This window comes from Galleria mellonella, unplaced genomic scaffold (genome assembly GCF_026898425.1).
Source record: "Galleria mellonella isolate WM207_F2 unplaced genomic scaffold, CSIRO_AGI_GalMel_v1 utg65, whole genome shotgun sequence".
In the NCBI taxonomy this organism is placed as follows: domain Eukaryota; kingdom Metazoa; phylum Arthropoda; class Insecta; order Lepidoptera; family Pyralidae; genus Galleria; species Galleria mellonella.
This window is the reverse complement of record NW_026442138.1, coordinates 9,229,741-9,245,545: the sequence shown is the minus strand read 5'-3', so window position 1 is coordinate 9,245,545 and position 15,805 is coordinate 9,229,741. Positions and strand designations below refer to the sequence as shown.

The 15,805-nt window shown below is 31.8% G+C and overlaps 1 protein-coding gene across 1 annotated transcript; it reads right to left on the bottom strand.

The window, feature by feature from the left end:
• Window positions 1-8,090: 8,090 nt before the first annotated feature.
• On the bottom strand, window positions 8,091-9,740 carry LOC128201961 (uncharacterized). The gene is made up of 2 exons (XM_052900536.1): window positions 9,487-9,740; window positions 8,091-9,294 (listed from the first exon to the last, which is right to left on the bottom strand). The coding sequence occupies exon 2, from the start codon at window positions 9,291-9,293 to the stop codon at window positions 8,448-8,450; it is 846 nt and encodes a 281-aa protein (XP_052756496.1). The 5' UTR covers window position 9,294; window positions 9,487-9,740; the 3' UTR covers window positions 8,091-8,447.
• Window positions 9,741-15,805: the final 6,065 nt, after the last annotated feature.

Below are 15,805 nucleotides of genomic sequence, written 5' to 3'. Positions count from 1 at the left end.
CGCCCCTATCTTTGGATAGATGCATATACATGTTGTAAACACATCATTACATTATTCATCAGTTAACTTCCATGTCCTGGATCAATTTGGTACACGGATGATGATTACCACCACTGTGGAGTGAGCCAAAAATTTGACAACTTGACAGTGCATTAATCGAAAATTTTATAACTTGTAAATTCGTAACAGTTTTGTTTGACATTTTCGTGTTAATTTTATTGAAATACAGAAACTTTTGGATTGCAAGTGTCAGAACAAGCGCAAGCAACTGTTGAGTTTCTTGCGAGTTCTTCTCGCTAGATAACAACATTTTCAACTAAGAGGTAGAATTATAAAATAACAACGATTTATAATGATTTAAAAGAGCTTGTAAACAAATCTATTTAAATTAACATTATGTTTATTATAATTATTTATAGCGGTTTTATTCACGTAATTAATTTCGGGATTGCCGGCAAAGACTACCGGCAAGACTCGACAGAAGCCCTTATTCATGAGCATGGCTCATTGTTGTCAACTATTATGTTACTGGCTTTTTGCCTGTTACTTTAAGTGCACCAATTTTAGAAGTGGGAATGCCAATGATACTTACCATTCCTATATAGGGTATCAAGATAAAACATAACAGATTTTAAGTAAGACCTTTAAGAACGCAACTGCGAAATCCACATCCAATTTGGTGCAGTAGTTTTGCTTGATGTCGAAATAAATACACAGACAAACAGACGAACATTCTAGATATTACATCTATCTCTAATATCTAGAAAAATCTAGATTTTCACCCGTTCTGTGGTTTCGCGAGTAACGAAGGCGGCCTAAAAACTCTTGACATCATAGGGAGATATCGTCCCACGAGCAATATTAGTAGTAATATTGTCAATACACACCGTTTTAAAACTTCAATCTAGGGGTGAGATATTTAAGGTGAATAAATATGGTAAGAGAATAAAATAAACCTAAGAGTAGGCTAACTTCGAGAAAACAGAGTTTAATTCATTTACTGACCTTTTAATTAAAGTTGGAGTTGTTCTGTCTAACAAGCGGTCTTAGGTATGTAAACTCGTTGACAACATAGAAATTCTATGGTAAATCCTAATTACAATTATTTTTAACGTAGTAACATGTTTATTTGTACTAATTTTCGAAGACGCTGATCTCTAAAAAAATTTTTAATGGGTGTAAATGAAGTAATAACACCGCCCGCACGATTCGTTTACGCGGACCAGTGAGGGATAATAGGTAACAATAAAGCAGGTCAGTTGCCTCACCATGACTAATTTAGCCATAATTAATCATGGTAGTTAGCAGGGGGAACCGCGTGGAAGTCGACCTGTTAGGGTATTTTGCTAGCAATGTGACTATTACACACCGTTACCAACAACCCCTTTCTCTTCTCTATATATTCCTTTTTAAAAGGCCAGTAGCACACCTGCAATGCCGTTGCTGTTGTAGGTGATTATGGGTGGCGGTAGTCACTTACCATCAGGTGAACCGCATGCTCGATTGCTTCGTGTTGTAAAAAAAATACGTGCAGTAGCTTGCTTATAAATTATACAGCTTGATTATAAGTTATTAAACATAATGATAATACCACAAGAGAAGCCGCGGGATACGGCTAGTGTATAAATATTTGCATAATGATTATTGCTGTACATAATATTCCGGCAATTTCAGCTATAACATAGGTAGATACGTAACAGCAATTGAACTTAGATCCTCTGGAATATTTCAATATGTAACTAATTACACATTCATACGTTCAATACCGCAAAACGCCATTGCGGTTACTTGTAGGTTCTATAATCAATATTGAATTGGGTGAAATACGGTACAAATAGGCGGGTATAAGTATTTAATTTAGGGCCTTACCACTTACCTGAATTACTCGTGTGTTCGCATTTACATCACATTAGTTCTAGGTAAGTGAAATGATGGAATGGAACGAACTCGAATGCATTGCAGGGAGTCAGTGGATGCAGGCTTAGGAGCGTTCTTTGTGGTAATCTATGGACAGATAATGACTGATATAACAATGATGTGAAGTGATAGAATAGTACCAAAAAAAAAAAAAATAATAACTTTATATATATAAAGTTCATTGTGCTTTAAAAAAATTGGAATAAAATTAATATTGGTTATTAATCTTACTGAACGACGACGAAATATTCAGTAGACACTTTAGATTTAAAATTTTTAAATTTAGAACGGTCAATTGTGAATATATTTTGCTGTGCAAAAGGCAAACGTCGGCTTTGATCGTTACAGAATTAATAAAGGTTTTAGGTCCTTCATTAACAGGTAGGAGTAAATCTATTGCAAAAAAAGGTCGGTTCGGAACTGGTGACTTTGATACTTTAAATATATATCTATATACAGATAGATAAATTGATAATCTTTTACTTGATAGTCACTTAAGAATGGATTTAAAATATTCTTATTCTTTATGGCACAAAAGGGAGCCTTATCGCTAAAACAATCTCTTTTAGACAGCCTTGAGGAAGACGGAAGAAGTGTAACTAATAAAAAGTCTTATGATAAAATATATATATATATATATACGAGTATAGAGGTGCAGTACAGAGGAATAACACCTGAGTCCTCAGGAATGGCAACGCATGGGGGGTATCATGGGCGAAACAGTATACTCTGTTATATCCATGGTACTGCTCATGTCTATAGGCGACGGTTACCACTTTCCATCAGGTGGGCCGTCAGCTTGTTTGCCATTCTAAGTTGTATAAAAAAAAATAGTCATATGCACACCTTACATCTAAGTACTTATAATAGTATATATTACATAAATAAATATATAAAATACATTATTATTAGAAAACATGTATTATATCAGATGTATGTACATTAAATGTATGTAAATATATGAATAATATTACAATATGTATTATAACATATTGTAATATTATTCATATATTTACATAAATATAAAAGTATATTAATCATTATACGATTATTTCACACATAATAAAAAGATGAGTAGCTATGAAAGGACAAAAACTAGAAAGAAATCATAATAACAAGAAGTATTTTATGTATTCTAATAAATTTTCTTAATTTTTAATTTAGAACCATGATATTAATTAGGTAATTCTTTTAATAAAACGTGAAAAGAGCTATTCGCCATGATAGATGAAGCACTAATCAGAACGAATGACGTCACCACAGACCTTATTAAATATCTCTGGACGTCACTTTTAAATAAATATCATTTTTCTTCTGTCAAAATAAAGTAGAAATGCCATTCGCTTGACACATGTTACAAAGTCGTGACATCATAATTGACGTCTGATATTTGCGAGTTTTATGGCAGGAAAATAAAAAAATTCTATTAAACTGTGCCAATAAAAAATTAAAGTGCAAATGCAAGAAAGTGTAATTTATAAATTTAATAAAAACAAGATTACTTTTGTAATTAAAAGTTTTGACACATTATATTTAAACGAAAAAACGAAATGGATTGACATGTATTTTAATTGAAAATGCCCTATGGCCGCTCATGGTTAAGGGTCTTGGACGGTCTCAAAAAGTGTCCAGCGTTCTTGCCTAAAGTATACGTAAGTGAATCCAGCTAGTTTTACAATTAAAATTTAGGATTACTTTTGTAGAATAGTTAATATTTCATATACTAATTAAAATTCAATAAAAAAAAAGTAACAGGCACACTGAATTAAAACCAGGTCGATATTATAAGGCTTTGTAATTAGTAGTTATTTCTGTTTGTTTATTCAAGCATACCCTCGATATTGCCGATTCACAATGAATGCTAAATGGTATGTTTGCACGTAGCTTTCCCTGACTGTAATTTTAATTGTTCTATGGAAATTTGAATTTTATCATCAATTGTACTTATATTGAAATAGCTATTAGGTCTTTTCTCTTTTAAATCCATATACGCATTAGTGTTGCCACTATCAACAGATGGGTTGACTACTTTATATTGGGAGTATGGTGTGCAGTAAATGGGATGTATTATGTATAATGAGAAAATTTGATTTACATGTGGATTTTAGCTATTCAGTTTTGTATTGTATTGTACTGTAAAATCTTTATTGTACATAATTCAAATTGAGCACTGATAAATGATTTAATATACAATGGCGGACTTATCTCATAAAGGGATCTCTTACAGTCAACCTTGTTTTCTTTATACGCATATATCTTGATATTAGGTTACTAAAATCTCTGATGAACAACAGAAATGTAGAAGTACTTTCCCTCAACAGTTAGCCTTCTTACCAAGCCAGCTTACCAAGTGCTTTTTCATATAATTTTTGGAGAACGCAAAGTTACATGAAAAGTTAAATACATCACGGGAATTAATTTGCAGGCATCCATAGGCGTTCACAGTAATCGTTTACCATCAGACGGACTGTATGCTTATTTGACACTTTTGTGGTATAAAAAAAATTGCCTTTGACTATTTACTTTTATCTTAAAAAAATATTAAAAACAAAAATACGGAGTATTATAGACATAATTATAGGACATATTTTAAGGCGAAGAAGGGAAAGGGGCAGAAGAGATGAAACCGGGAATCGTATCAGAATCGTATTCAGCTGGGTCTAATTAATCCAAAAAACTTAGTGAAAAAGTTCACAAAATCCCGGTGGAAGTGAAAGTTAGTAAAGCGAATTTGAGATTTGTCCACGCATCTAAAAGCTATTCCCCATTTTTGCAGTTCAGCTCACGTATTTTCTTGGACTATAAATATTTAACGTCGAATTTCGTAAAATTTAATAATAAGAAGAAGTAGTAACTTGTCCTGACTACTATTATAAATGTGATGGGGTTTTATTTGTTTGTTACTTTTATCATCTTAACAGATTCACTAAATATCCTGAAATTGGATACTCGTATATACGTACTATCTATACTTATAATAAATCTGTAGAGAGGTTAGTTCTATACATGAAATATATTTCCAAAATAACTATCAGGGGGTGATTAGTGATCGATACTGATGCCAAAAATGCAATCAATAAAACTTTTGTCTGTCTGTCTATATGTTCATTATAGAAACAAAAACTACTAGACGGATTTTAACGAAACTTGTAAAATTATTCTTCATACTCCTGGGCAGGTTATAGTATACTTTTTATCACGCTACGATCAATAGAAGCAAAGTAGTGAAGGGAAATGTTAAAAATGTCCACCCGTGCGACGCCGGGACGGGCCGTTAGTATGTAATATAGAAGGACGTATGTAAGCTAGTTTTAATTCAAAGTAAGTGAATATACATATATAACATATCCCGATCACGCCAACGAAGTGGCGGGTAAAAGCTAGTTATAAAACATGAAAGTGACCTTTTTTGATTGTTATGTTTTTGATTAAACGAATCCACCCACCATTACAAAATTTAGCATTCATATAGTGTTTGGAAAAGAGAAGGATATATGCTTTTTTTGTTCCGGTTAATCAACAGTAGATAATTACATAGTGGAAATCACACTTAAAAATTAATAATTACTATGTTGGCGACTGTACTAATTGCAAGCGACAATGACGAATTGTAACCTTTAGGAAGATGATTAGGCTCGGAACTAATATACATTTGCAATATACGCGGGCGCCACCACAATTTTTTTTTATGCAACTTAGAATACTGACAGCCCACCTGATGGAAAGTGGTAACCGTCGCCTATAGACATAAGCAGTACTATGGACATAACAGAGTATATATACTGGTTCGCCCATGATACCCCCATGCGTTGCCATTCCTAAGTAGTAAGGTGTTATTCCTCTGTACCCTGTAAATTCACTGCTATATTCCACCTTTCAAACCGAAACACAGCCATGCAAACACAACTGTTTCACGGTAGTAACACGAATGGGACAGAGGTGTCCAAGCAAACGACTTTTGTACAAAGTTTCCCTCTGATGTTAGTTTAATTCAGGCTATTAAAGCCACAGTTAACAGGTATTATGCAAATATTTTAATAATCACTCTTTGACTTGTGATGCAATAATGTTTTGTTTTATGTACACATCCACATACTTTCGTAACACTACTGTTTAATGTTTGCATGAAGAACATTCTGTTTAAATAGTATTTCAAACACGTCTAAATATATGCACCTACTAACGGTGGCATACATTTTGATCTAAAACAGTGCTGTGCCGGCAACTCTACTACATAATAGAATTACGTTATTCACGTAGAATTATATGTAAATGCAGTAAAGAATGATAATAATAAAGAAAAAACATGTTCGGTTGTAAATGTCAGTAGAACGTTTATTAATCTCTGATTACGCATTTTTTCTTATGTAGCAAGTAACTTGCTTAACTAGTTCTTAGGTGTGGATTTCGGAAGAAGGAAAACTAACTGAAAATGACTATTTCTAGATGGTGTATCAAGATGCAATTAAACATGCACCAGTTTGTAAGTTTGACTTTAAAAAATGCAACTGTAAAAACCGCATCTAATTTTGTGGAGTTGTTTTAGCGTTTTTTTTATACCACTGAGGTGGTAAACAAGCATATGGCCCACCTCATGGTAAGCGATTACCGTAGCCTATAAATGCCTGCAATACCAGAGGTATTACGCGCGCTTTGCCAACCAGAGAGACTTTGTACAAAAGTCGATTGCTTGAGTACCTCTGTCCCATTCGTGTTTCAACCGTGAAACAGTTGTGTTTGCATGGCTGTGTTTCGGTTTGAAGGGTGGGATATGGCGTGAATTTACTGGATACAGAGGAATAACACCTGAGTCCTCAGGAATGGCAACGCATGGGGAATATCATGGGCGAAACAGTATACTCTGTTATGTCCATGGTACTGCTCATGTCTATAGGCGACGGTTACCACTTTACATCAGGTGGGTCGTCAGCTTCTTTGCCATTCTAAGTTGTATAAAAAAACCCTGAAGAAACCTCTTTATCCCCCCTTTTGAAGGACCCCATGCTGTAGTCTCTTGGGAAAACCTCGGCGTGATGCCAAAACAAAACAAATATCTTTTATGTACAGACATCGTCTAATTAAAATTTTATTATATTAGTGAGAAGTAAGAAGATTCTATTTATTAATCCTATTGCTTAATGAATAACCATTTAAATACGAAAATTTGTGAAAATGTTTGGATGGTTCTTCGTTTTAATGTTTTTATGGTTAAATAAATTAATTGTTATCCATTTATATATAATATTAGTAATAAAGCTGTAGTACATAATTTTGCTTTTACTTTAAAAAACAGCTTCTTCTAAAGAAACTTCGAAAAATTTCTCTTAAAGGTTGTCATAAATTATGTGCAACGCGATGCTACATTTCTATTGAAATATGCGCCATTAAATTATAAAACATCATGGGCGCCTAATTTTTAACTTGTATAATTAATATTCTATAGCCATAAGAGTTCGGAAATGGACTTAATAGCAGTATATGGAATATATATTAAGGTAGACTTGCCACTGGTGTTTCTTAATAACCATTGGTTATCGATTACCTTAAATGACAGTTGAATTAATACAATAAATAAACAAATAATTGATTATATTTTATAATTATAATAAAGGTAACCCTAACTGAAATTATAAATGTGAAAGTGAATTTGTTTGTTACGTAATTGCTCCTTAATGGCTTGACTTACCAATTTGAAATTTGGTATACACATACTGCATTGTATGAAGAAAGATATAGGCTACTTATTGTCCTGACCAATAAACATATTTCGGTCATGCAAACGAAGTTGCGGATAAAAGTTAGTATAATATACATACATACATACATATCTGTCACGCCTGTCTCCCATTAGGGTAGGCAGAAACAATAGAACGCCAAATGCTTCGATTTAAACAAACCTCTTTCGCTTCTTCCACATTCATTAGTATAGAGGAAAGTGACCAAATATGGAATACCATTTTGTTTTTTACGCATAATTTGCACAAATGTTGTAAATAAAAAACTTTATATGGTAATTATTAACAATCATATATTTACTTTTTATTATGTAACAATTTTTGTTTATATTAATTAGTTTTAAGTACGAAACTTTTTCAAGAACTAAATAATGATGAAGGTACCTAAATATGGAATAGGTACCCCAAATATGGAATACTATAAAAATTATCAAACTTAACCTTAACTTATATGAAACTCTTTGAAAACTTTGGTACAACATAGAAAAGAACATAAATTATTTGCAAAAATCACAAATCCAGGTATCAGACTCTGGCCCCGCGCAATCAGTATGTGCCCAGAGCCCACACATGAGGCACTTGATCCATGTTTCCCCATGAGTATCATTCGAAAACAGCGTACCACAGAAAATACACTCCGAATCTTCAGAGTCTGGAGCGGTATATCCTATCAAGGCATCAGGCCCACTGTCTGTATCAGGCAACACCATCTCCTCATCACCTGAATCTGACTTAGGCTTAATCTTCTCTTTTACCTTTTTTCCTTTTAATTTCTTTTCATTCTGTTTTTTATTCTTATTCTTTGCCAATTTGTTTTCTTTTTCTTCTTTTTTTTTTGTTTTTGTCTATCAGATCATTCTTGTAAGGTGAAGACGTGATGACTGATGCAACAGATGCTTTTCTTCCTCGATTAGAAGGTTTCCTTTTCTTGTTTGGTACTGGATTGATTTCATATGGAGACACTAATCCTAAACTACTACCAGAAAGTCCGGAAGTTGAGGGTACAGGTTCAGTATTTGTATCTTGTCTAGATGTGAAAGCTTCAGTTAAAGGCACACATCCATCAGGTGTTCTTAAATTGGCAATGGCAGATTCATCAACATTATATATGCGATTTGGACGATAGTTTCCTTGAACATAGACGCCTTCGAGGAGATCAAAGAATGAGTCCATTTTTTCTTTGCTGAATCCAAATGCTCTTGCAAAAGACGTGCCAGTTGGTCTTCTCACTGATAGCTTTTTCTTATGGCGTTTTAAAAATAGTTTAAGCCATTTTTTTCCAGCCATTCCAGTTTTACCAAATGAATTTTCCAGCTGATTACGTCTTGCTAACATGTACGCCATTCTTCGAACATCATTTCTCGTCAAGCCATGAAATTTGCTGTCCATCGTCAAAATGTAGTCTACCAAAAGATTTTCAAGGGTTGTCCCTAAGACAGTTTTCCTTCCAAGTGCAGTAGTGGCAGCTTCTTCTGGGGGTAATTCGTTTTTCTGGCATAATCGAAACAAGGTAGATCTAGGCACATCAAAGTGTTTTGCAGCTCTCAAATAACCCATTTTTTTCTCTCTTACTAATTTTATAGCTTCCGTCATATGCTCTGAACTCCATTCTTTTCGCTTTATTTTATTGACACCCGCCATTCTGATAAAACATGAAAAATTTATAATTAACAAAATCATCAAATCAGTTGATACTTAAGGGAGCCAATTATGGAATAGTCCATAATTAGATACAATGATCTGTCCATATTTGGATTTTCCAATAACTTCAAACTGACATTCATACTTTTATGTTTAAGCAAGTAATACAATTAAATACCCCGCTAAAACTTACAAAAAAACATCTAAACGATCTCTAGAAGCTATCAAAATAATACTGTGTGCCCGTTTTGTATGAAAAATACGTATTTGTTTACATATCTTAGAAAGTTATGCGGTAGCGACAAAACAAAACACTGTCACAACGACGAAAGAGCTCGCTCGACTGAGACGCTCCACTTTGTACGCGCGAATAGGGATAGAAAGAGAGAGACAATCACTGTTTATTGGGTGTGTGAGTTACCGTTTGAGAGAAATGCTGATATTCCATATTAGGGATACTATCCCATATTTGGTCACTTTCCTCTAATATAATCGATTATTAATAAAAAAAAACAATGATATTATTACAATAATTTTTATTTTGCTCAAAAATATAGTAAAGATTATATTTGGGAACAATACGATATTGCCTGGAATGGCCTTTTCCAGTCACCAATGTCCAGGAACTCAATATACAGATATTAGGGCGATATTACCAATGCCTAATCAAAGTGAATTTTTCGTCGTACACGTCAACCTAACACAGTAACATAGGCAGTAGTAAGTAGACAAAAATAATGCAAGAAAATATTAAAAAGCAATATGTAAATATAGCTATAAAACCAAAATTTACAAATCCTTACACTACTCGCCGTAATAATTAAGGAATAATAAAAAAACAAATCAAATTTTTGGGTAAGGATAACTCGGAATGAAAGTGAGTTTGTTTGTTTGTTTTAACGGGTGAACTTTAAAAATTTTGGTATACAAATACTACTAAAAAATACAGGCAACTTTTATCGAAGTTGCAGGTAAAAGCTGGTGTCCTTAAACTAACTTAAATTAAATATTCGAGATATTAGAAAATTATATAAAACTTTATATCAAGAAACTGATTATTATATCCGCTTATGCAAAAAGAGATTACTTCAAAAAAAAAAAATTAAAACATTTTTTATCTGTGGTCATTCCTCCTTAATCCACATATTCTAACGCATGTACTTATGTTTTACCACCGTCGTCCGCACATGTAGCAAAATGATTTGTGACACCATAAACACGCCCTCACTTTCTTGGACGATGGGAAGTCACAGCAACTGACTGGAACAATCCACGCTGTGCGAGTTTATACCCACCTTCTTAGAAGGGCTTGAGGAATACAATTGTCTAGTGCCTTCTGTACATATAAGCTTTTGTCCGTTATGCAGCCAGAGTAGATGATAAAAATCCCTATGTCCACAATATGGACATCTTTGGTTAAACGTGAAGTTTATTTTTAAGTTGGTAACACTAACGGTGCCTCGGAAACGCTGCTTATTATACGGTAAATTTTTTTTACATGTCTAATACATGTGTACTGTACGAGACGAGTATGTATTAATTTATGTATTGCAATTAAGTTTTGTATAGTTTACCTGCTTCTTTCATTGGCCATGATACATGCTACATAAAAGTCGATCAATTTCTTTTTTAATAACTTTCAAATATTTTCTTATAATGGGGCACAATCTCTTATACTTCCACAAGAAAGAGTCTAATTCCATAGATTTGACAATAGGCTATGATGATACATTATTAATTTATTTTTTAAATTAAAAAATAAAGTGAAAATTGGAAGTTTCTGATAAAAAATTTCATCGAAGATATGAGTACTAAATAATTATAGTTAATAACACTTGAACTATGAATCAACAATTAATTTTAAAGATAATTTATTAACTGAAGTTTTTGTCATTATTTAATGACAATAAAAACAACTCGTTCGTAAAGAAAAAAAAAATGTAATTTAAAGCCCGTTGCAAACAAAATGTTTCTAACTACGTGTCACAATTATGTCGGATGTTACGGACTTTCAAAATCCTGAGTGTGTGATCCATTATTCATTAAACGATGCACATATGTGCATCGTTTGGTTGTAAAATCTAGATTAGGTCAACATTGATCATTAATATAGGTATTAAAATAATTGTAGTGTTTATTTTTAGCTCTAATGTTTCTTATTCAAATTTCAGTCTTTAGTCAGGTAGGAGCTATTAGCAGCACATAATATCAGAGGAAATCTAATAACACTATTACGTAGTAAAGCCGGCTGTACGTTGCGAAACTAATGGTATAAAACTAGCTTTAACGCAGAATTTTATCAACAATTTTACGTGTCAATCTCTAATTTCCTAACACATACCAAAAAGAAAAAAAAAAACACTTTCGTGAAATTAATTTCATTTACGATTTATTTATTAAATTCACAAAGTGAATAGGAAAAACTGAAAGGAACTAACATAACGCTTATTTACAAAAAGAACTAATAGTGATCTGAAAATCATATCTGCGCTAAATATATATTCTTTGCGCACTAGATGTGAGCTAATGAAATAATATTTTTTAAAATCCTTTCCTAAAAATAGATATAAAAAATTTGATTATGGACATTCGTCGATTTTAAATATTCTAAATACAAATTTGGATACTTTAAAATACTGATATGAACAAAGTCTCTTCCTTAAGTTACGTCTAAAAGTATTCTGAATTAAAATTAAATATTTCGTTATAGCAGGATATTACGAGAACAAAAATAAATAAAAAAAAATTAATTTTCATTATTAATGAAAAATTTTAAGACCATGCAAAACAAAAATATCGTTGATAGTGACATATACCAATAATAATCTGTGGTAGTAAATACAGCGTGGTATATTTTTTTTATATTATTTATTTAGGGACTTTTGTCCTTTTAAGCACGTCAGTCTCATCGTACCTTAATCAATTTTAAGACACCATTGGATATATTTTAACGTGTTATGTTGATTTGTGAAATCCTTTGAGTATTGGACGCGGTATGATACCTTAGAACGTACGAGTATGTTCGATTCTCTCAATATGTATTTGGCCTATTAAGAAGTTCAATGTACCGTGATTTATGATTGACATTTCCCCTTCATAAAGTATTTTAATTTTAATTAGTAAAAAATACGAAATTAGTTGTTAGTGGTTTTTTTGTTTAACATGTACCTAACCGGATTCTGTATGATTATAAATGAAGTGTCTTTTTTATGATGATTAGCACACATGCGTATGGTATACTTTATGGAAAGTGGTAATCGTTGTCATAGCAGTACCAAAAATAACTCCATAGAATCTCTTCTGCGTTAGCATTCTTGAGGATTAAATTGTTATACCTTCGTATCTTCAAATTTCTCTTCCATATTCAACCAAACCGAAACACGGTAGTTTTTTGTGGATTATAACAGGATGATAATCCCGCCTTTGCTAACTATATACGCTGGCAGGCCACCAGTGAGGGATGAGTGAGACTGAAAAAGCAATAGTTAGCACCTCATGATGAATACAGCTGGAATTCAACACGAAGGTTTCTAGGGGGATCACACGGAGATCGACCTGACAAGAACTAACAATGAGATTGGTAATTACTAAAAATCCCCCCCCCCCCTATCACCTATCTTGAATGTTATATTATTTCATATAATAGAGATTCTAAAATTTAATTAACTTATTTTTTATTGGGAATATTTGATTACTGTCATCAATTTTCAGGGATCTGTTGTCGAAATGCTAAAACGGGTCTTATAATTTAGCCAAATTTGTTCAGTTGTCTTTTTAGTATTATAGTCCTCTTGCATGTCCGTCTGTATATATGTGAGCGATGATCTCAAAAACTACTTAACTGACTTTTATACGGTTTTCATTTCTTAATAGAGTAATTCTTGAGAAAGGTTTATAATTAGTTAAGGTTTTGTGTTAATTGGTTGCAATATGATGATGATTATGAAAGATTTCAGAAAAAATCCAGCCATCTAAGAGCTTTCATCGAAAACGCTGCCTGATTCATTTGAGATACATATAACAAAACAATCTATGTTAGGATCACTTCTCTTTTATAGGTCTACAAAAAAGTCCAATGGCATATGTCTATCTTTTAAGGATAGCTTACTATATCGATCTAATTTATACTCAAATCAATAGGTTGATATATACATATGTATATATATTTACAATAAGAAGAATGTAAACAACATCTTAATTATTGAAATCCGACACGATGTGGTATAAATAATAAATATCTTGACAGTTTTATTTATGTAAATACGATATATATATATATAAAGGGGAAAGTATTGATTGTTTGTAAAGGATAAACTCAGAAAGTACTTAACATATTTTAAATATTCTTCTCATCTTTTTATAAAAGCTACATTATTATATCGACTAATATAGAATTATATATTATTTAAAAAAAAATAAAGATTCTTATGAACAAAAAAAAAAATGTATTCCAAGATATCAAAATACGAAAATATAAAATACGAATTTATATTTCTATCTATTTACTTGTGCGAAGCGGAATTTTATGAAATAAAAAAAAGTTAGAGAAATACGACTGCCCGAATACGAGTAGGTTACCCGACACGGTCTTGTCTATTGCATTATTACATTACTCCTGTCAAAAAATAAGAGCAATTTATTACTAAATAATGATGCCGAAAATGTTAACCAAAGGAAGTTTTTTTAGAGGATACAAAAATATAATATTATTTTCTTTTAATTTATTTTAAAACTTACAGAAATGATATTCAAAACTGTGTTATGTTACTTCTTACTTTTACCCTCGACTTCTTTTATGTGATCGGAATATGTTGGCTGACTATTTTTTTATATAACTTAGAATAGCAAACAAGCTGACGGTCCACTTGTTGTAAAATGGTAACCGTCGCCTATAGACATGAGCTGCCCATGATACTCTCATGCGTTGCCATTCCTGAAGACTGTGTTATTCCTCTGTACCCTGTAAATTCACTGCCATATCCCATCCTTTAAATTGAAACATGCAAAACACAACTACTTCACGGTAAAAACACGAATGGGACAGAGGTGCCCAAGCAAACGACTTTTGTACAAAGTCTCCCTCTGGTGACTATAACGAGTATATAGATAAATAATATCTAGATAGTGTGCCCCCAGAAATATTTGGAAAACAGCCGTGCCTTTTTTTTATTAGTGTATTTTCAATAGACACAAAATAGCATTACCTAATGTTGTAATAAATTACTTATATCATATAAATTGTTATTTTATTTAAATATATTATAGCCATAGTGATTAAATAGCTATTGTACATAATGAATGGTCTTTATACGACTAAACTGTCTAGACAATGTGATAAATTATTCACTATATCCAGTAATTATTCATAACAGCTGATTCAAATTAGTCAGTGCTTTTATTTCCAATCGACTTCAAAGAGAAGGTGGTTAGCAATACGTTTGTATTTTTCTTTATGTGAAAGTACAAACTTATAAATTAGTTGTATAGAAATTTTATCAAAATTAGTAATTTAATTTTTAGACTAAAATAACTGCTTTTATCACAATTTGAAGTCGAATTTTGTTTGTTGGGTACAATATTTCATTAATTATTTATGTAATGATTTAATGAACGTTTCTATTCCTTTCTCAATTAACGTTAAATTATTATCTATGACAACATTAATTAACGTATTTATTACGTAGCGACAAGAATTTGGCTGACCATTTTTTGGATATTTTTTCACATTTAATGCCACTGTCTACAAAGTAGTTAAATAGTAGATACGTATAGTAACATAGTCATTCACTTTGATTTATAAAGTTCACTATAAGATGCGAAGTTCTCGAATAGTTTTTTAATAGCTTAACTTAATAACTTCAATGCTTTATGTAAATCTTGAACTACGTAAAAGGTAACGTCTGCACTTTATAAATATACATTTTATGTTATTATTTCGTGTACCATCTACGAGTATACTCAAATAGTGATACGTCTTCATAATATATACATCCAGATATTGTTTTAAAAGCATTCTGTGGTGCATTATTCTTCTTGTAGTTATTACATATATAATAATAATAATAAATTATTTCTTGGAATACCTAGCATATCTGCTATCATTCTTGAACAAATTTATATCTATAATTATTGCATTACCAGTACATAACAATTAAAGAATAGATAATAACTTTGGTGTTTGTACGATCCTTGTGCGATTACACACCAATTAAATAGTAAATAATTACAGTATATGAATAATAAGTATAATGCAGATTTTCATACAAGAGCGCATTTTTTAAATATACTCGTAAATGAATATTTTTAGATACTTAACATTTTTATTATTCTGTTCAAAATATTAATTGTGCTTTAATTAATGACTTTTTTTATACCACAAAGATGGCAAACAAGCATGCAGTCTGATGGTAAACGGTCATTGTAGTCTATGGATGCCTGTAACACTAGGCCTGCAATATACTCGTACACTATATTACTACTTTATTATCGCTATTACTTAATTTTATTTTTAC